The sequence below is a fragment of the Cydia splendana genome, chromosome 12 (genome assembly GCF_910591565.1).
Source record: "Cydia splendana chromosome 12, ilCydSple1.2, whole genome shotgun sequence".
In the NCBI taxonomy this organism is placed as follows: domain Eukaryota; kingdom Metazoa; phylum Arthropoda; class Insecta; order Lepidoptera; family Tortricidae; genus Cydia; species Cydia splendana.
Window position 1 is genome coordinate 6,868,471 of NC_085971.1, and position 22,898 is coordinate 6,891,368.

General features: G+C 37.2%; 2 protein-coding genes across 2 annotated transcripts; one reads left to right on the forward strand and one right to left on the reverse strand.

The window, feature by feature from the left end:
* The first annotated feature begins 4,954 nt into the window (after positions 1 to 4,954).
* LOC134795381 (uncharacterized) lies at positions 4,955 to 22,837 on the forward strand. The gene is made up of 7 exons (XM_063767214.1): positions 4,955 to 5,182; positions 5,920 to 6,019; positions 10,353 to 10,429; positions 12,915 to 13,100; positions 13,819 to 13,990; positions 14,514 to 14,593; positions 22,624 to 22,837. Exons 1-7 carry the CDS (start codon positions 4,957 to 4,959, stop codon positions 22,809 to 22,811), a joined length of 1,029 nt encoding a protein of 342 aa, XP_063623284.1. The 5' UTR covers positions 4,955 to 4,956; the 3' UTR covers positions 22,812 to 22,837.
* Positions 10,657 to 12,724, reverse strand: LOC134795363 (uncharacterized). The gene is made up of 2 exons (XM_063767191.1): positions 11,611 to 12,724; positions 10,657 to 11,578 (listed from the first exon to the last, which is right to left on the reverse strand). Exons 1-2 carry the CDS (start codon positions 12,699 to 12,701, stop codon positions 11,437 to 11,439), a joined length of 1,233 nt encoding a protein of 410 aa, XP_063623261.1. The 5' UTR covers positions 12,702 to 12,724; the 3' UTR covers positions 10,657 to 11,436.
* Positions 22,838 to 22,898: the final 61 nt, after the last annotated feature.

The following is a 22,898-nucleotide window of genomic DNA, read 5'->3' on the forward strand; positions in this document are numbered from 1 at the left end:
GTAGCGGAATTATCAGTACTGCTACTCGACAAAAGATGTCGCGAAGAACGGAAAGTTGAATGCTCAACAACTTTCATCTAATGTTATGTGAGAGTCAGGATGGCGGGTGTACCTAGATAAAAATAAACAAAAAGCATACCATATTTTAGTACCTAATTTGTACTATTTGGTACCTCCTTTAAAAAAATTAGTACCTCACGGTATTAAAAGTTATCACCAAAAAACATTACACCCGCCATTGTGACAGTCAGAATGGCGGGTGTATTTTATTACGCAATGATCCCGCGATTATTGGTAAATTCTATAAAAGACAAATTTTAGTACCTTTTTAGTACTTTCATATTCATTTATAAATTGAGCCACATTATTTGTGGTTTCCGAGTTTTACTCATTTTACACTTTACATTGATATTACAATTTTACAGGCGCTTCGATTTTTCACCGTATCGATTTCGTTTTTAAGAAAAAACGCTACGCTACAACTATTGTTATTACGCCAGGATTTAGTACCTTTTACGTTTAATTTGTTACCTTTTCACGTTTAATCTGTTAAGTTCAATTAACTATGAAAATTACCTCTTACAAATGGCCAGGCGCGATGTCAAAGAATTCTTCCTATGAAAAAATTCCGCGTACCGTGTACCTATACCTACTCTTAATTATATCGTGATTACTGATTAATCAAATAAAACCCGCAAATTATGTCTGTTAGTCGGTATATTAGTGTGATGAATATACTTCTTTGTGGGATCCCGTTGATTTTGCTAAGAAGACATACGATTGAAATACATACCTTTTAGAAATACAAGCAATTATTTCATTTAACTATTACATGATGTTTCTCTATCGTCTTGGTACAGTTTTTCTTCTGACAAGGTCGCTGTGTCTGAGTATGAATATGGCACGGAAAGCGACCCCACAGGGAATATTACGCAAAACTCTGCGTAGAGGGCGTCACTAGCACCAACACAGGGCCTACCGCGAAACACGAAAATCAAAAGTTCGGTTTCTGCCTCTCTATCACTCTTGCATATTCGATCGATAGAGAGGCAGATAACGAAGTTTCGATTTTTGCGTTTCGCGGTTAAGCCACTTGTACACAAACCGCCTTGAGTATCAATGTCTAGCCTAGTTCGGACTACATAGTCGAGTGGCGAGTTGCGAGTATTACGTGTCTGAACACCAACAATTTAGTCGAGTAGATTAGTCAGTAAATTAGTCGAATGGATCCATTTTGTTCTATTTTTTCTGGCGAGTGAGCCTCCCCGTGGCCTCACTCCACCACTCTTACTAGTCTTCTCGACTAAATTTTTGGTGTTCAGACACGTTTAGTAACTAAAATACTCACTGTATGTATGTTGGTTTTTCGGGGATACTTAGGGGGGGGGGGATTTAAGGTCAATGAGGGCATTTCCGTCATAGTTTAAGTTCACTTTGGCCGGTCATAACTATGATGATATTAACTTTTTAATAAACCTTATCACTGTAATAGATTAAGCATTTATTTAACCTATGAGATATAGACGACCAGTCTGGCCTAGTGGGTAGTGACCCTGCCTGCGAAGCCGATGGTCCTGGGTTCGAATCCCAGTAAGGGCATTTATTTGTGTGATGAACACTAATATTTGTTCCTGAGTCATGGGTGTTTTCTATGTATATAAGTATGTATTTATCTATATAAGTATGTATATCGTCGCCTAGCACCCATAGTACAAGCTTTGCTTAGTTTGGGGCTAGGTTGATCTGTGTAAGATGTCCCCAATATTAATTATTTATATATTTTATTTATTTATATGTATAAAGGTACTCATATTAAACTCCTAGTACTGCTGGTTATTTAAATAAGACATGTCAGTTGACGGATTTTCCCTAGGGTTTGGGGCATTTCTGTCAACCAACGATTTTTCTTGTATCGTGACGTATTACAAACATGTAGGTACTTACGTCAAGTGAACATAAATACCACTATACCCTTAATCGAAACTAAACCTAAGTGAACTCAATTTAAGGTTAAATTTAGATTTTATTCCCAAATATATTCTTGGGGCAAATCCGTCCTATTTTTAAATTAAACCTTTAAAAAAAGTTTAAAAATAAAATCTACTTTTTAATTTTAAATAATACAGCACAGATATCTTAGATTGATGTACGAAAGCTACCGCGAATTTATATGAGGAATTTGACAATTCAGTAAAAACTCGCATCACTGCATGAGTATGATATGAGTTATACTTACCTAAGTGAGTCAAATCAAAAAAGGTTGGCAATATATGAAATAGGGAAATTCCGGCACATGACGATTTTTCCCGTTTCATAATTGACGGATTTGTCCGCTCGATAGTTTTGTAAACACAAATTTTAACCACCCATGGTTTCTCACCAAGAGATTATAATGTAAAATGGATAAAAAGACCGATAAACATGCATATCGAACAATAATAAACATACTAAGGGCTGATTAAGACTGCGCGCGAACTCGCATGCATTTTAGTTACATTGCGGACTGTTGGTTACGTCCAATTCAACCGACCGATCAAAAACCGCAGTGTAATGAAACTCGCATGCGAGTTCTCGCATCGTCTAAAATTCTAAATAAGCCATTATTAAGGCCTAACTTACATCGTCTCATCCCAACTTCACAAAACAGAGCAGCACACTTAGCTCGATATCAAGTTCGGAGCGCACCTGAACTTTAATAGCGTTATTTTTTTTCATTTACTGGCGACTGAGCGCTGTTTCTGACTACTGTTGTGATCTGTTTTTGACTACTGGTATTAAATATGCTCTCTGCTTTAGCGATCGAGTCAGCAAGTGTATACTGTTGTTAGAATAGTCGCAAATGTTGTTGGACGGATTTACTCCTCTGACGGATTTGGCCACATTGACCTTAATAGTTTTGTTTTTCACATTTTTCCTTCAAATATAAATTTATTTTCAGTGTGAAAAAGAAATGTTTTGTAATGTTCAATTCGAGCGCTTTCAAATGATATCCTACTCGACCTAGTAACTATAGACTTGTAAATTTTGCCCCCTCTTTATATTGGGCATTTTCCATAATTATTAAAAATTCATAAACAAATAATCATTCCAAATTTTAAATCGATAGCTTCCGTAGTTCTCGATATATTTAGCGATGTGACATACGGACGGACAGACGGACAGAGTCGCACCATGAGGGTTCCTTTTGTACTTTTTTGGTACGGAACCCTAAAAAGGACATCAACGGGACGAGAAGTCATATACCGACAAACAGACATAATTTGCGGGTTTTATTTCATCAATCACCATATACTTAAAAGTAGGTATTAGGTACACAATTACAAGCACAATGAAGAGCAGAATTTTTTCATATGAAGAATTCTATGACATGGCGCCTGGCCATTTGTAAGACGTAATTTCATAGTTAATTGAACTTAACAGATTAATCGTGAAAAGGTAACAAATTAAACGTAAAAGGTACTAAATCCTGGCGTAATAATAATAGTTGTAGCGTAGCGTTTTTTCTTAAAAACGAAATCGATACGGTGGAAAATTGCAGCGCCTGCAAAATTGTAATAGCAATGTAAAGTGTAAAATGAGTAAAACTCGGAAACCACAAATAAAATGGCTCAATTTATAATTGAATATGAAAGTACTAAAAAGGTACTAAAATTTGGCTTTTATAGAATTTATCAATAATCGCGGGATCATTGCGTAATAAAATACACCCGCCATTCTGACTGTCAGAATGGCGGGTGTAATGTTTTTTGGTAATAACTTTTAATACCGTGAGGTACTAATTTTTTTAAAGGAGGTACCAAATATTAGGTCCTTACCTATGAAATTGGCGTTTTTGTTCATAGATATAAGTCTGATCCTAGTTTTTTTTTTTTACAAAAGTACATACACAATTACAATAAAACTACAATATGATTTCGCCAAACTGCTTGACAGCAATTAATTGTTATTTTTTATTGTTAAGTGTTCAGAATTAAGCCTTGAAAATAGGTCTTTTCATGTGCTGTCGGTTCGAGTATTAAAATTACTTATATTTTTCTAATGGTACCAATTTTCAAGAAATGGAGATATTGAAAACATACCTTAAAGGTGTCAAAAATTACTGGAAAAATTTTGTTTGGTTTGAATTAGCCATCAAAAAAATATCCGCAAAATTAATTGTATGGAAATTCGTGTTTCGTTGAAATTCTCCGAACAAAACGCCAATTTCATAGGTAATGACCTAATAGTACAAATTAGGTACTAAAATATGGTATGCTTTTTGTTTATTTTTATTTAGGTACACCCGCGATCCTGACTCTCACAATATTATAACCGGATTAACCGGAACTCTATTTTCAAATCCATCTGCTTGTAATATTAGTAGTCAATTGTTGAGCAATATACTTTTTGTCAGTCACGACACACGTGACATCTAGTGTCGAGTAGCAGTACTGATAATTTCGCTACTTGACGCTAGCTGTCGACTATGAAAATAATAGGCGTTTTGGTAACAAAACATGACAAAACTGATGTATGGAGTGAGCACTCTATGCTTAGGTACTTATTTCTCTGTCAAGCTATAAAGCTACATACAGGAGTTACAGATTCTTCGGTTGATGCTTAGGCTTATTACAAACTATAAAATTATGAAGCGTTAAATCTAAAAGTAATATTATCACAATAGTTATAGTATAGTACAACTTAAAATATTTTACTTTTTCTACCGTGGCAATTAAAAGAGGGATAAAATAATACTTTTGGTGAACGCACCTCCAACCCCTGTGATGTTCCAGGTGTCCATGAGCAACGGTAATTGCTTACCATCAGGTGATTCGTCTGCTAGTTTGCCTCCCATATCATAAAAAATACATCATTACTAAATAACGAGTAGTTATTTTAAAATCTTATCTTATCTCAGTGCCCAATATCTTAATTATCTCATTGATAACTGTGCAATCACTGAATTGTTTAATTTTAATGAAATCATATCGGGCACCACACCAGTGTTTTTCACAAATGCTTCTATACGGCCTTTTGTTTGTGTTCTCATGTTTCTCGTTGAGAGAAGTGGCGGCGGTGTGTGAAAGGGCCAGTATCTGTGTGACGGATGCGACCGCGGCGAGTCAGTGTGGGGCAGGTCAAACGTTCGAGCCAGATGGCTCACATATATTTGGATGCTGCCCGGTGTGTCAGGCGAGCAGTGGTAAGGAAAATTTATTTTAAAATGTTTTACTTTTCAAATCAAAGAAAATTTTGACTAGAGGGTCAGGAAATGAATGCTCAAAAAAAGTTGTAGAGCGAAATGCTTGGAACACAATTTTGGGGGTAGTAGGGGCTAATAAGGTCTCATTTTTCGGTTTTCACTTATATCTTGGAAACTTTGCGTCTTAGCGACATGACTACTTAGACAAACCGAAAACTGAAAAAAATTATTACAAGTTTTATTTAGTCAAGTTTTTCGATATCTTGAATAGTTTTTGAGATATCCGCTCTTGAAAGTTTATTTAGGGATCTTAATTTTATCTTGATATCTACATCAGTGAAACTGCTAGGCCGTGTTTGGTATCATTTTCGTATAAATTGGGGATGCTGAATTCATTTATGGTATATTTATTAAAAATGAAAATACTCTAATATTATTATTTTGGAATCATATCACTTGGCTGTCATTCGCGCGGGCGTCTCGCTAGCACTAATGCGAGTACGGACAAATCCGAGCGAAATGAACTAGCGAAAAGCTAAATGATAAATATCGTTATGTCAGGTTCGATTTGGCCTGTCACCTGCAATAATGTACTTCGACGGCCGCAAAAATATGTGACACGCTCTCATGGCTCTACAAATAAGATAAGATCGTGTCAGATATTTTTGCGGCCTTCGTTGTGTAACATAATTATTGCAGGTGACTTTACGTACACATATTGTGATATAATGTTACAGGAATACCCATAGAGGAGGAGGGCTGTAAAGAACCTTCATCGTGTTTAGACGATGGACGATACGGTCCAGTGCAGTGCAAGGGTGACATGTTCACGGGAAGGTAAACTCCATATTCATAACATATAATATTTATGTTTGAACAATTTTATCTGAAATAAAAATTATTTGCGCCACTTGCACCATCCCACTAACCCGGGGTTAACCGGTTAATCCTGGAGTTACCATGGTTACCAGTACAATTTGACACTGGGTTAACAGTTTAACCGGTTAAATCCGGGTTAGTGGTTAGAATTAAAGAGGAAGACAATTCGCATATTTTGGAAATATAATGACAGCCAGTTGTGGGATCTTCAAGCTAGCTTCAAAATTCTCCGACCACAAACCAACGAAATTAATATACCTTCCTATAATCGAGTTTATTGAATTTTCTTTTTGTCTGTCACACAAAAATATAAATAAAACTGATTCCAAAATAATTTATTTATTAAATGTAATTCTAGGAAAACTCATTGATATGATTGCAATATTTAAACCTGACCATGGTTCATCATGTTATAGAGAATATTTACATATATATAATAATTTTAGTAATAAATAATGTTGCGAAAGGACTGATATTTACCCTCACATACATTGTTGCTGTAGTGCATATCGTCGGTGCGAATAAAAAAATCGCTATGTGTTTTTTTACGATTTTTTGATTTTGGCATATTTAAATTCCTTTTTGAATTTCCCGTCGACCCACATAAATATTTTTGTTATATCTTTATTAGTTTTGAAAATAACAATTCCGCTATGTGAACACAGAACAACATTTGTACAAAAAAAAATAGAACAAACAAAAAAAATTGCTATGTGATTTTTTAGCACATAACGAAATTAAATGCCTTGTTTTCCGTCGAGGGTGATGGCGACAATGTTGCACATGGCAATTTATTGTAGAACTAGCTGTGCCCGCGGCTCCGCCCGCGTGGAATTCGGTCTGTGTCAGTAAGCGGCTAATTACTAATCCTAATTTCTCTCCCTCTCCCCTGGAGGCGGAACTTGAAGTAAAGTTGACAGATGGATATGCTAGAGGACTGCAGTCCAGATAAAATATTTTACAATTAGGTACCACTAAATAAAACTACACTCCAAAATCAATATTTTTTTTCGCCCTTATTCAAATTTTACACGTGATTTAAACGACAGAGTAGTAGATGTATATCGGACGATACAGTAAGGTATACCTACGCGCGCGAGCGAAAGCGAAGCGGCCTGCCTGGCTAGAGCGCCACTCACTGTGGTCTTCTTCAGACTCCTGATGAGAAAGACCACGTACCCCTTGTAACCTCATTGCGTTGCGAGACTTTCGCGAATGATTGGTTTTTTTTCTGGAAGGCATGGTAATGCGTATTAAATGCGAGTCCCAAATCGTTTGACTCCGCAAACGACCAGTACCATTTTGATGCCCTAAGCATTTCTAGACCATGGTGCCCCCTCTCCCTATTTTTTTGGTTAGTTGAGTGACGTTCATTGCCGCATTACAGCTGAGAATGGAAATTAGTCCCATCATTTTATCACGAAAATTGACAGTGCTGCAGCAGTAACGTTGCAACAGAGTAATGCTGCTGCAGTCGCCATACCTTAGAAAGTAATTGAAAACGCGAGCGAAGCGAGCGCGAAAATTTGTCGATATAAAAACGCAATTTGATAGACAGTTGTACATTGTTACCTTTAGTATGGAAATCAGTCACATCATTTTATCACAAAAATTGACAGTGCTGCAGCAGTAACGTTGCAACAGAGTAATGCTGCTGCAGTTGCCATACATTAGAAAGTTATTGAAAACGCGAGCGAAGCGAGCGCGAAAATTTTTCGATATAAAAACGCAATTTGATAGACAGTTGTCATTTTTTACTTTTAGTTTGGAAATCAGTCACGTCATTTTATCACGAAAATTGACAGTGCTGCAGCAGTTACTGAAAACGCGAGCGAAGCAAGAGCGAAAATTTTTTGATATAAAAAACGCAGTTTGATAGACAGTTGTACATTTTTACTTTTAGTCCCAACCACGCGCGAATCCAGGATTTCATGCAGAGAAGGGATGGGACGTTATTAGATGGTAGATTATATACTTGTACACGTATAAAAGTTTCATGTAGGTACCTACTCCACGACAACTGCAATGCTGATGCAGCCTGCGCTTTTTTTTGCCTACGGTTTTGGTGCCCCCTAGACGTGGTGCCCTAAGTAAGTGCTTCTTTTGCCTAAATGGGTTAATCCGGCACTGCAAATGACAGAGGTCAATGTTTTTTTTTCAAAGTACCCACCTTGTATGAATATGGATTTGATATGGGTGCGATATAATTACGATTAGATATAATTCATGATGTAAAAAATTAATAATTTTAAATAATTATGCAATTATACGCGTGTTGATAATTATGTGTGTTTATTTTACCACTATGTAACTATGTAGACTCATTTTTAGTTTTCTTTATTAATTAATGTTTGTTTACTCAGTTCCCCAAAAGACTGTGCAATGAGGGGCAATTAATTTACCGTCGTTTAATTTTGTTGTATTATTAATTTATTAAATCAACATAATTATTCAATTATTTTTGTTGATATCCGTACCCCCTGTTCTAAACTTGAGAGTTAATTTGGCAAAATCTTTCCTTGGTGGCTTATTCGTGTCACAACGTATTAAATTCAGCGCCATCTGTTAGTTTACCAGGGTACTCAATAGTGGTAGCAATATTTGAAAAAAGTTTGCCCCTCCTTCCTAAGTAGCGCCATAAGATTCAGGGGCAAACTTAAGTCAATCGAGTATTGTGGCTACCCCCCCTTTTAGGGTTTGAATTTTTATAGCCTATAACCTGGCCGGGGATTTTCTCGACAGATTAGTAAAATTTTCATCAAAATCCGTTCAGCCGTTTTCACGTGATGCGCGTTCAAATAAACAGACAAACAGATAAACAGATAAACAGACAAACAGACAAAAATTCTAAAAACTTTTGGAACGTGTTCTGTTATTGATTCTAAGTATCCCCAGCCAACTTTTTTTCAAATATCTTCCATGTACAGACTTTCGACCGTCTTCAGCTTTATTATATGTATAGAAGATAGATGTATAGATAGATAGATGGATTACCCGACATTGACCCTAAAATTCGCTATGTATCATCTCTCGTACTATGTTACTTTGGAAACAAATCGCGATGTGTAAACTTCACACATGACGACTATGTAGCAAAATTTTGGTTAAAATAATTAATACTGTAAAAATTGCGATAAAAACTGTTTATTTTCTTCATGAGTATCATGTAAAAATCATTGATCTATTAGAAAAAAAATACAGGTGCAACAAATATATTACAAACAGGAAAATAAACAATTATTTTTGTCTCCTGAAAAGTAGCTTAAAAATACATGGCGATTTTTTTGATAATAACACATAATATTTATGATTATGACGCCTGTATTAACTACAATCGTGATGATGTTTCTGGAATACGGACACACCTACTTGACGTGACCTCATTCTTCATTCTCTGAGAATTTTTCATTACGTTACGAACTCTGTTCAACTCAAATATTTCGATGTACGGAAAACATTTGTATTTTTGCTTTATTATATCATTCTCTAGGTATAATTCTGTGACGTTTAATAAAGTGAAATAAATTCAACGTTTGCTTTTATTAAAATAGCTTAGCAACGGAAATAAATAATAACAAAATAAAATATGTTATGTTAAAAATTATCAATAATATATTTTCTATCTGTCTTCTTTTATCAGCTTGGTCGTTTCATAAGTGTTAATTCGTACCTTATTAGTCATCCTCAAGCTGCTGCTTGTTTTTTTGCATAGTACTGACATAATCTTTTATTAACTATTGGGAATTCATTAATAGTTAGGTCATATTGGGATATCCCATTAACGTAAATATATCCACCTCCAATGACTGAAATGATGACTTCGTCCACTGCGTCAAGAGTGAAACGAAAAAGAAGAGAACTAAGAATATAATAAGTATAACAAACAACATACATATGTATAACGTTTGCGACATGAGCATCAAGTCGCATCAAATATCTCGCATATTCGGTTTTATTAACAAATGGAATATCGGAGTAGCTGCAGGCTACAGGAAGGGCGATACATAATTTCACATTCGTCCCACAAATCGTTCCAAACACGTCCCGTTCAATCACTAGATTCGAGGAGGACATTCCAATCTCTTCCTGAATCGGAGACCCATCAAGACCAGGATAAGTATTTATGCGCTCTAGTTGATAAATATCTAGAGGTCACGATACTCTGGTGCATCAGAGAGCTGGCCTCAAAGGCAATTGCGCAACCAATAGGGAATACGAATTCAGATTTCCGCGGAATCCACTTGGCTGGCAAATTGTGCTTCATTTAATTTGCATTTTTCTTGATGCGCAGATGTTTCTGTAGCGACGGAGACGGCAACAGGATATTTGGACAGATGTGGAGGAGCGAGGCCAGTGAAATGACTTGCGGTATGATATATATATTGTGTTTTTCTCCCTCAAGATGGATCAGATTCGGTAACTGACAATAAGGGCCATTAGAATAGAAATATGAAATATGTACTAATGTATGTAGCTCAAAAACGTAAAGAGTAAGTGTATATGTACAAACAGCAACACTGGACCTTATTACAAAAGCCATAAGGCCCACTGATGGACAGTTAAGAGTTTGGGCGATGGTACAAGTGAATTACCTATCATTCGCTTGCCCTTATCCCATTCATTTGGGGTCGGCGCAGCATGTCTTTTTCTTCCATACCTCTCTCTCGCCCGTCATCTCATCATTCACTTGCGTTCGCTTCATATCATCTCTCACACAGTCCATCCACCCTTTTCTCGGTCTTCCTCTCCCATTACTTCCCTCCACATTCATTCGTAATACCTTTTTCGTCACATGACTTTCATCCCTCCGCATCACATGCCCGTACCACGCTAGGCGATTCGCTCTTACTTTTTCTACTATAGGTGCAACTTTTAGGCTTCCTCTTATATACTCATTCCTTATCCTATCCATTCTTGTCACACCACACATCCATCTTAACATTCTCATCTCCGCTACATGCAACCTCTTTTCATCCGTCACCTTTAGGGCCCAACACTCCGATCCATACATGACGACAGGTCTTATGATGGTTTTATAAATTTTACCCTTCAATCGAAGAGGCATTCGGGCGTCGCAAATGGTTCCCGTGACCTGTCGCCATTTCATCCATCCTGTGCTAATCCGGTTTTTCACATCACGGTCAATATCGCCATCGCACTGTACCAGCGAACCGAGGCACTTGAAGTCGGAGCAGACCGGCAACGTAACGCCATCGAGTTCCATGGCAGCGAAACTGGAGAGACCGCCGAAATCGCAGAACATATGCTCAGTTTTAGATCTGCTGATCTTCAGGCCAACATTCTCCAGCTTATGCCGCCATTTCTCAAGTCTGCTCTGTACCTCGAGTCCGTCTTCACCCACAAGCACAATGTCATCAGCGAAAAGCATACACCAGGGTGCCTCCTCCTGTATGTCCGACGACAGAGCGTCCATAATAAGCAGGAAGAGGTAAGGACTTAAGGCCGATCCCTGGTGCAAGCCTACCGTGACACTGAACCTGTCGGTGGTGCCAGCAGCTGACCGGACGCGTGTACAACATTGGTTGTACATTGACCGAATTAGCTCCACATACTTCCCAGGCACGCTTTTCTCTTTCAAAGCCCACCACAAAACCTCTCGGGGTACTCGATCGTATGCCTTTTCAAGGTCCACAAACACCATATGCAAGTTCTTTTTTGCACGTCTGTATTTTTCGCACAGTTGGCGAAGTGCAAAAATGGCGTCTGTTGTACCTCTCCCTGGCATAAACCCAAATTGGTTTTGTGTTATATCACTCTCGTGTCTCAGGCGTCTCTCTATCACTTTTTCCCATATTTTCATGCTATGTGACATGAGCTTTATTCCTCTATAGTTGTTGCATTCCTGTACATCCCCTTTGTTTTTAAAAATGGGCACCAGCAAACTGTCGCACCATTCGTCGGGAATAGTTTCTTCATGCAACAACTTATTGAAGAACAAAGTCAACCACTTACATCCATCCTCACGCAATAACTTCCATACTTCTCCTGGTATATCATCTGGTCCTACTGATTTTCCATTTTTCATACTTCTCACAGCCGCTCTTACTTCATCCATATATATTTCTCTCACTGCACCCATATTTATCGGTTTATGATCCAGTACTCTACTCCAATCATTCTCTTCATTCATCAACCTTTCAAAGTAGCCTTTCCAACGTTCTCTTATGCCTTCATCTTTCGTTAGCACCCTTCCTGCATCATCTTTCACACATTTTATATAAGATACATCACGGGAAGTCCTTTCTCTCGCTTTGGCAAGGCGGTACAGCTGCTTTTCGCCTTGAGGACTATTTAAGGAGTTATACAATTTGTCCTGTGCTGTTGTTCTGGCTATAGCAACTGCACGTTTTGCCATCTTCTTACATTCCATATACTTCGTTCTTTTTATTGCCTCCTCAGTTTCTTGTCCAGCTTTAACCTTTTGCCATTCTCTAAATGCTTGTTTCTTTTGCTTTAGTATTTCCTGCACCTCCTCATTCCACCACCAAGTTTCCTTGTCTATGATGCCTTTGCCTTTCGATTCTCCCAAGACATCTTTCGCTACTCTCCTTATACAGTTTGCCATTTCTTTCCAACATTCGTTCCCATTCAATCCTTCCATATCTTTCATCTCTATCATTTTATCTATCACCCGTTCTTTGAGTTTTTTTTACAAGTACAAGTGAATTACCTATATGAATTAAATTTCTATGCAGTCGAACATTGACAAGCTCATCTATGTAAACCTATGTAGGTGTAGGTACCTACCTATAGTTATGCATGAAGCATATTAGTTTTTAATTTTTTACCTAACAGGACTAACTATATCACTTGTATAACAATATTTCCACAGCCTGTAGTAGAAGAAGAGCGGAGCTAGTAGCTCAGGGCAGAAGTGACGTGACTCTTCACTGTACTTCGACTGGCAACTATGAACCGTTGCAGTGTGATGATGGATTCTGCTGGTGTGCTGAAGCTAGCACTGGGCAGCCAACAGTACCGCCGGTGCCACAGGAAAATATGAATATGCTACCGTGCTGTAAGTAAAAATAGAGAAATATGTATTCTAAGCATAAAAAATTAAAAACTTTGTTGTACTCCAACCTGGCGACTATGAGCCGTGCTGTAATTAAAATAAAGGATTTGTTATTCTGAGCATATAGAAGTTAATGTAAAACTTCGTTGAACACCGATTGGGGACTGTGAGCCGTAACTTTGTGATGATGGATTCTGCTGGTATGTGAAGACTTGATGAATGAAGCTTAATAGATTTTTTTTCCGGTACCATGACAATATCAGATCAATTCTCATTTTCGGCAACCATTTACTTTTTAGCTTTAAAAACCACGTATAAGAACAATTGAATAAGGCAATATTTGTTTAATGAAAAGAACTTGCAGAGAAATAAGTCCTTTATTAACTTTTCGCAATACAAACATACCTATATTATATTATTTTATACAGGGTGTTTGGTACATCGTTTTCCAAATTAAAACGGCACATAGGTTGAGTCATTTGCTATCTACTCATGCCTACAAAAAAAAATTGGCCTTGGTTTTTTTTTACTACTGCGCAAGTAAAAATTTGAAATTTACGAAAAACTGGCATAGAGCTGGAAAAAAAAGTGCGAAAAATTAAAAATTTCTAGGCCTGGGAAGATAGCAAATGACTCAACCTATATGCCGTTTTAATGAGGCAAACGATGTACCAAACACCCTGTATAATACACTCGACTTCACTAAACATTTTGGTCGTAGACAGCGCCGCAATGATGGGAGAACAGTACCTCCGCCGCTGCGAAAGCCTCGTGTACGCATTAGGCATGATCAACCAAGAGCAATCTGAGCACGGAACCAACTTCCTAGGGAACCCCAATACGTTTTGCGATTACGACGGAAGCTACGGGCCTTATCAGATCCAGAACGGCATGTGAGTTTCTTTGCATTTCTTTTCTTCGAGAAGTTTTTGGGCACTGATAAGACACAGGATGTGTTTTAAAAATGTGCGATAGTGTACACTTTACGAACACAACTAAATTGTGATACAGCCAGACGAGGGGTATTTTAAAAATGGTGATGGTGCTTATCCATAAACCTTCTAGATTTTCCTAAATTTTTTTAAATAGGTACACTTTTTTCTTTAAATAGGTGTTCATGTTGTCTATGTTTTTCTAAAAAACAACAATAAAGCACACCAAAACTTTATGAACTGTAAGTGAGAAATTTAATACTGTACTTGTGAAGGATTTATGTTAGTACCTTCTTAAAGATCATTAGGTATGGAATCATTATGATACCCATAGTGTAAGAGTATCTTGAAATATCTTTTCTAAAACGACAATCGTCTAAAAACCATTACAGCTGGACTCCATCACTATAAAGTCCCAGTTAGCTCAGACCAAAATGTACAACAATTGTAGGAAATTCACTGTTATTTCTACTTTCCATTACAGTGCCTATTGCACGAATAAGGAGGGAGAAATTTTAGGCGCCTGGCAGGCCATGTCGAGCGAAATGGCTGGAATGAATTGCAGTAAGTATTTCTTTTATGAGGATGCTAGACTAGGGGTATTTTATGCATGTAGCTACCCCTTACTTAGATGTATTACAAGTATAGTTACATTTATAAATATGTTTGTTTGTAACAATGTTATAGTGTAACACTTTATATCGCGGTAGACCCGTTTGTGTATTTAAATATAATGTTATAGTGTTTTACGGTATGTAATTATACCTACATGGTGATATCATTATATCGCATATCGTTGATGGAAAACGCCAATCGAAATTTATATAATGTATGGGAATAGTCAAGTGGATTTTCGTAGCACCGGTTATTTTTTCTTTCCATTTGCGTTTGTCGATGTACGATTCTCATTTAGGCTAAGCTCCCTGTATAGTCAGCCAAGAAAGTGGTCTACCACTGCAGATAGGATGTTTGCGCTTTTTATCGACTATCCCCATACAACCATTCCAGTCGCAGAATCACAAAGTGGTAACTAAATGTCAGATGTGTCGTAACAGAGTCCACACAATGTGTCTAGAATTGTTTCGAAACAAAGTGTCGTCGCCGTGTCTACACTTTTCCGTAACAAGGTGTCGACACATTTGTGTGCACTTTGCGTGCGGTTTGCGACTAAATCTGACAGCAAATTTGTGACAGCAAATGTCAATATAAAATACCTCTTGAAAACCAAGGTTTGTCAAACTACTATTAGTGTCTCGTGTGCTCGTAATTCTAGTAAGTCATCATGGGCAATGCAAATGATAATAATCGACCGAAACCATATAAACACCCAACACCCGTCAACCTTTTACAGAAAAGTTTTTAAAGAAATTCAATAAGCTACTTAGGTCAGGCAACGAATGCTCCAAAAGTTGTAGAGGGAAATGCTCGGAACACAATTTTTGACTCCGTAACTCGGTTTGACAAGTTAGGAGGTGAACATATCAAAAGTCCCCGACATTAGCCCTTGAGCGGGGGGGAGAGAGGGGGCTTTGAAGGTCCCATTTTCCCGTTTTTCGATTATATCTCGGAAACTATGCATCTCAGCGACATGGCCACTTATACAAAATGAAAGTTAATTTAATTTGTTACAAGTTTATTCAATCAATATTTTCGATTTGTTGAATAGTTTTTGAGATATCCGCTCTTAAAAGTTTATTTAGGGCTCTCAATTTTATCTTGATATATCTATATCAGTGAAGGTGCTAGGCCGTGTTTGGTATCGTTTTCGTATAAATCTGGGGTGCTGAATCCATTTAAGATATCACATTGACACCATTCCACAAAATAAAAATAAATCTTTTTAGGGTTCCGTACCTCAAAAGGAAAAAACGGAACCCTTATAGGATCACTCGTGCGTCTGTATGTATGTCCGTCTGAATACACAAAATAGTTCTTTACCTATAGATGACAGGAAAACCTATTAGAAATGTGCAGTCAAGCGCGAGTCGGACTTAATGTACGGAACCCTTAATACGCGAGTCCGACTCGCACTTGGCCGGTTTTTTTGAAACTCTTCTTGACGCTTAACCGCTGAACCGATTTCGTTGAAATTTGGTATAGAAATAGTTTGCGTCCCGGAACAGGACATAAATAAATAAATAAATAAAAGCCTTTTATTTCCCAAATATAAATGTTACAATTAAATTTAGAGTTTGAGTATTAATTTGAAATAAAGTTACAAAGAAAAGAATTTAAAAACTACTAAGTATTACTAAGTATTTTCATGTGGGTTTGTCCATTTTTGGACGTAGGCCTCCTCCATGTCACACCATAGTTTTCTGTCGGCGGCCAGGCTGGCCCAGGCTATGCCTGCCTGCTCGGTTATGTCGTCTCGCCAGCGGCGGAGCGGATGACCTTGCCCTCGCCCGCCATCTGGTGGGTACCAGTGTAAAACTCTTTTGCTCCACCGGTCGTCTTTCGTTCTCGCTGTGTGTCCGGCCCATCGCCACTTGAGGCGGCATGCCATTTCCGCTGCGTCCATTATATTTGTCTTCTTACGAATATCGGTGTTTCTTACTCTGTCTTTTATTTTTATACCGAGTAGGCTTCGTTCTATGGCTCTTTGAAATTTCTGAATTTTGTCGATAATTTCTTTGTTTATTGCCCATGTTTGGCATCCGTAAAGAAGGGTCGGTGTCACTACAGTGTCGATAGCTGTTTTTTTCAGTGTGATGTCTAGTTTGGATTTAAAAATATGTTTGTGTGACCAATATGAGGTCCAAGCTTTCTGAATTCTACGTTCCACTTCATTTACATAGCGACCACTAAATGAGATAACTTGTCCCAAGTATTTATATTCAGTCACGTATTCGATACTGGTATTTTCTACGTGTAAACTCTCCTTCTTCCTATTTGTCATGACGCATGTTTTTTCTAAGTTCATCTCCAGACCACATTCCTTACTGTAAAAATTCAACGTTTCGATCATGTACTGGAGATCTTTGTGGCTTTCAGATAGCAAAACAATATCATCAGCAAAGCGGAACAGGACATAGGATAGATCTTATAACCAAAATCATCTTTTGAAGGTGTGAAAAGTGGCGTGGAAATTTGTACGGGAAATCAATAACCGCTGAACCGATTTATATGAAATTTGGGATGGTCTACATCTTTGATTTAGTTAAAAATGATGAAAAAACATGACTTCAAACCTAAACTTAAACAGTATTAACTTCAAGAAGTCAATTCTGAATTCCCCCCTACACCTCATTTCACACCTTTAAAGGATGATTTTTGAGATAACTTATTATATCCTGTCTCGGGACTCAAAATATATGTGTACCAAAATTAAATTAAAACTGTTCAGCAGTTTAAGCGTGAAGAGGAGTTTAAAAGAAAGTATTTTAATAAGTTTATATGTTTTTACTTCGGAATGGTGTCAATGTGATACCTTAACTAAATTTGGTACTTACTGCGAATTTATACGAAAACGATACCAAACATGGCCTCGTAGCTTTACTGTTGTAGAAGTCAAAATAAAATTGAGAGCCCTAAATTCTTATTACTTGGCCAAACTTGTGTAGAAGGAAAAGGTAAAATAAAAGTCTTCGGCAGGAATATAAGACACAAATATATTTTTTTTTTGCGTTACTATTTCATTCATCAAATATAAACATACCTTGATTATACTATTCTAGTGAGATCCTCATAGATAAACAAAAACATTTACTTAAAAAATTACAAGGTCGAAGTGTCACGGAACTTTTTTTTTTTTCCTTTATTAAGGGGCTTTTTCGATTGAACGAATATGTCACCCCATAAAAAACAGACTTAATTAACAAAGTTAAAAGAAAGTAAATAGCTACATCTAGTTTAATTACATCACACATTTCTGTCCCTCAGACCGCACTTAACAATATTTAGTACCTTTTCAACAACCTCAGACATGGGGTTCGAAAGGTAGGTATTACATAACCCAATGGAACTGTCATTGTCATGAAATATCTGTCTTCTAAGTCGCTCATTTCGGACACACTCCATTAAAATATGATACACATCCTCGACGCGATTACATAAGGTGCATAATTCCGAATTCACTTTACGCATGAGGTAGGCGAACTTATTCAATGGAATGTGTCCAGAGCGCAATCTCAATAATAAAACTAGATCCTGTCTACACAACACACTATTATCAATCCAAGGAGAATTAAAGGGTTGTGGCTGTATTGTCTTATACCAAATACCTTTGTCCCTAGATCTCTCGTCGAAATATTCCTTCCACAATTCGCGACACTTTAATTTGACTAAATGTAAACAGTCATTATTGCCCCCATATAATGTTTCAAGTGAAATTCAATGCCATCGCTGCATGCCTGTTTTGCTAATGCATCAGCTGTCTCATTGCCACTTATACCTACATGCGATGGAATCCATTGCAATATTATAACTTTTGCCATAGATTTAGTAATATGTGAAAAATATAAACTTTTATGACAAAAAAAATCTGGACACAATTTAAGAATCACCCAATTGCGTCGAGGAATCATCTGTATTTTTGCTTGTTTCATTACCTCCTCGCTTCTTTTTTGTCCTTTGTATTCTGTAGCAATTTGTTAGATCTGAAAATAAAGATAACTTGCGTCGTCACGGATGTCGATTTATAGGTTTTAGGGAGTGCAGAATTCGAAAACGATGATCATTTTATAATCCAAGATGGCGGCTACGTATTTTGTCATAAAAGTGGAATCCAAAATAGTCATCATTTTCGAAATCTGCGCCCCCTAAAACCTATAAAACGACATCCATGACGACTTTTATGACATAGTGCATGGCCGCCATCTTGGAATCCAAAATAGTCATCATTTTCGAAATCTGCGCCCTCTAAAACCTATAAAACGATATCCATGACGACTTTTATGACATAGTGCATTGCCGCCATTTTTAAAAGTGAAAATGTTATCATTTCCGAAATCTGCGCCCCCCAAAACCTATAAAACGACACCCATGACGACTTTTATGACATAGTGCATGGCCGCCATTTTGGAATCCAAAATGGTCATCATTTTCGAAAGCGGGGCCCCCTAAAACCTATAAAACGACATACATGACGACTTTTATGACATAGTGCATGGCCGCCATCTTGGAATCCAAAATGGTCATCATTTTCGAAATCTGCGCCCCCTAAAACCTATAAAACGACACCCATGACGACTTTTATGACATAGTGCATGGCCGCCATTTTGGAATCCAAAATGGTTATCATTTTCTAAATCTGCGCCCCCCAAAACCTATAAAACGACACCCATGACGACTTTTATGACATAGTGCATGGCCGCCATTTTGGATTTCAAAATGGTCATCATTTTCTAAATCGGGGCCCCCTAAAACCTATAAAACGACATCCATGACGACTTTTATGACATAGTGCATGGCCGCCATCTTGGAATCCAAAATGGTTATCATTTTCGAAATCTGCGCCCCCTAAAACCTATAAAACGACACCCATGACGACTTTTATGGCATAGTGCATGGCCGCCATTTTGGATTCCAAAATGGTCATCATTTTCAAAATTGGGGCCCCCTAAAACGTATAAAACGACATCCATGACGACTTTTATGACACAGTGCATGGCCGCCATTTCGGATTCCAAAATGGTCATTATTTTCGAAATCGGCACTCCCTAAAACCTATATATCGACACCCATCTCGACTTTTATGACAAAGTGTTTTGCTACCATCTGCATGCAAGACATTTCTATTATTTTTACGTACAAAAATGGCCCCCTGTCAACTTTCAATTGAGATTTAATCGATAATTTATTCGATTAATATTCAGATTAATTCAATTTCAATCTATGTTAGGTCGACTAAACTAATCGCGATTAAAATTTGAGAATTAACTTTTTTTATTCCATTAATTAGTCGAATAAACAGTTAATCGATTAATGCCCATCTCTGACCACGGCATTTTTACACTTTGAGAATATCTGAAAACAAATCAACACAAGGAGCCATTTTGCAAATCCAGTAACATACCAGTAACTTTGTTATTACTTTTGACAGCGCGTGTCATGTGTCAACACAGAGTCGACACAAAGTCGAAACATTGCAACTACTTTGTGACTGCAATATTTCTCAGCCTTGAACCATATTTATACATCATAATTAACAAGTTTCGTAGTATGTAAAGCGTTATTTCTGTTATTTAAGTATAGTATACGCATCGAAGTACTAAAAATGCTTCAAATAATATAGTTATGAACACAGGCACTGAGAAGTAAACAATTTCATTTCCGGCTAAACTAAAACAATGTGGTGGCGCGTTGATTATATTACACTTAGTTTATCAAATCACTCGAGCAGTTTAATTCCCCATAATAATTTAAGTCATATTGTAATATAAATGCAAACAATATATAATTACGTCTTGTAATCCGTTTTAGAGATGGCGTATTAATGTCACTTATTTTTATTTAAGTATTTTTCCATCTGACAGTTTCCATTTGACAGGAACAAAATGAACGAATGAACGAATGATTTTGGCATAAAGTAGTCGCAAACCCGAAACAATGTGTGCACACGGCGACCACACTTTATGTCACTTTGTGTCATGTGTCGACCCTTCCCCATTTCTGGTAACTGTGTCGACACGGCGACGACTCTGCGACTGGAATTGTGACCGAAACAGACGGTGTCGACACAAGATGTGTCAACACCGCGTCGTAACGGCGACTGGAAATGGTTGTATGGGTCGTATCTTGGGTCAATACATGTTAGAAAATGACGTCTACCATGACAAACATAAAATAACCAACATCTTAGACCCCCTGGTAAGCCAATCAAAACCAGCAAGTGAAACGTTTTAAAATAGCTTAGAGTCAAGACTGGTTATGAGGTCTGGAAGTTATTAAATTATTTTATATGAGAAAAAACAAGATTAAGCTGACTAAAATAATATTAATTCTCAATAAATTGTTTACAAACAAACATGATTGTTTTTCCTGAACTTTTCATGGTTCTATATTACTCTGTATTCTCATTAAACACTCTGGTTATTGAATTTCGTTGTATGCATAAATTAGGGATAATATTTTCAAAGCAACAGCAATGAAAGTCGAATTCGGGGATATATTCATAAAACGAAAATTTAAACTCACGTGATTACGCTGCGAACCTGTATGTACTATGATGTACCTGTATGTACCTGTATGTACTGTGTACTATGATGAGAAAAATATTGTATTTTTACCAATGAAACGTAGCTTTTGTTTTTAACACACTTTTATATACCTATATCTCTTTGTATATATGGTGCTTCAAATCTTGTAACTTAAATTTGAACCACTTGCGGGTGTCTGATCGAGCTGAAATTTCGCATACTTCTATATTTCCGATGACAATGCAATAATATTCTAACATGAAGCTGATCTGATGATGCAGTCGGAAGGTAGTCAAAGGAACTCTTTGAAGGAAAAACATAAACACATTAAGTTTAGGCTCATTTGAAAGGTCTCGAAAAGTACTTGAGGAGAGAAAGTACAGTCGGCAATAAAAGTGTGTCCCAAAAAATATTTTTGACGGTTACTTGTTAAAATAAGTATTTTAATTTAAAACAGAAAAGCAGTCTCCCAACTACAATTCCGAATTTCAAAGTCTCATGTAGATAAAACCTATATAAAATAATAAGATTATATAGGCGATGTATTCTCTAAAACATATTATCATCTCTAGAGCTCGTTGCTTTGATTACGCCGAAGAAACCTAACAAGGGAGCCGTTTTCTCGTTTGTTATATGGAGAATTCTCCTCGCGCTCTCAATAGACCGTAATGCCGAACTGATATACGTGCAGATTCTACGCGGAACTAATGTACCGACGTGGAGACGTATTACCATATGCGGGGTGCCAGGGATTTGTGTATGTTCTTGTTGTGAAGATACAAAATAACTTCACAAATAAAACTTTGGATCTGTTACAAAATATAAAACATAAAATATGGAGTTTTTTCTTACATGACATGTGTCCGTCCCTTCAAACCAATTAACAATAAATGGCTTTGTGAGCTACGCGTTTGTTAAACCCCATGGCTCCGCCATTTTGAACAACTTCCAAAAACTAAATTGACAAAAATATCTATTTAATTATGGAACCTGCTTGGAAAAGATTGAACGATATGTTATCCGGCAATATTAAAAACAAATTTATAAAATTTGGGATGATTGAGGAAGAACAATTCTGACTTTGTAATAATATGCCATTAACGATTCAGTGAACGCTTTTAGTCCAACAATTTATTTTGAACAATATTGAAATCAAACCAAATGATTTTCACCTGCTGGAATGTTAACAATACGTTATTATCGGATTTTGATGCGAAATAAAATGGGATGTCAATGTGGCTAATTCCATCATAGGGCCTATTCCGTCCACGAGCGTATATTTCTTTCATTTTCAATCGTAGGAAAATAAATTTTGCTTTTAATTGCTGAAACTAAAAGCGATCGCTGCTTTGTCGATGAAATTATCAATTTAGTTCATTGTTCGAGAAAAACGCTAGTGGACGGAATAGATAAAGACGGAATTAGCCACATTGACCTTGTTTCTTTATTCCTCAGACTGCGCTCGTGACACAATGATGTATTTCCCCGAACGCGGCATGACCGTCACGGATGTCTGCCAAGGCAACGGCAACTATCGCCCTAATCAAAACGTTGGCGATGTCTACTATTGTGTCGACACGGATGGCTATTACATCGCGCTGCTGGACGCGTGGCCTGCCGACCAGTGTGCTAGCTACGCATAAATAAATCTCTGTCTACATCTATTTGTTTCTTTCTATCTCCGTTTGCGGCTCGTTGTGGGCGTGTTCTAAGGTAGCAGCAACTACCAC

Bases quoted from the DNA above. Each gene is read 5' to 3' on its own strand.
- LOC134795363 (XM_063767191.1), bottom strand. From the start codon at position 12,701: ATGATAGAGATGAAAGATATGGAAGGATTGAATGGGAACGAATGTTGG. The intron at 11,579-11,610 runs GTACAACCAATG...GCGTCCGGTCAG, and splicing joins GTGGAGCTAATTCGGTCAAT to CTGCTGGCACCACCGACAGG.
- LOC134795381 (XM_063767214.1), top strand. From the start codon at position 4,957: ATGAAATCATATCGGGCACCACACCAGTGTTTTTCACAAATGCTTCTA. The intron at 13,991-14,513 runs GTGAGTTTCTTT...TTTCCATTACAG, and splicing joins TATCAGATCCAGAACGGCAT to TGCCTATTGCACGAATAAGG. The intron at 14,594-22,623 runs GTAAGTATTTCT...TTTATTCCTCAG, and splicing joins AATGGCTGGAATGAATTGCA to ACTGCGCTCGTGACACAATG.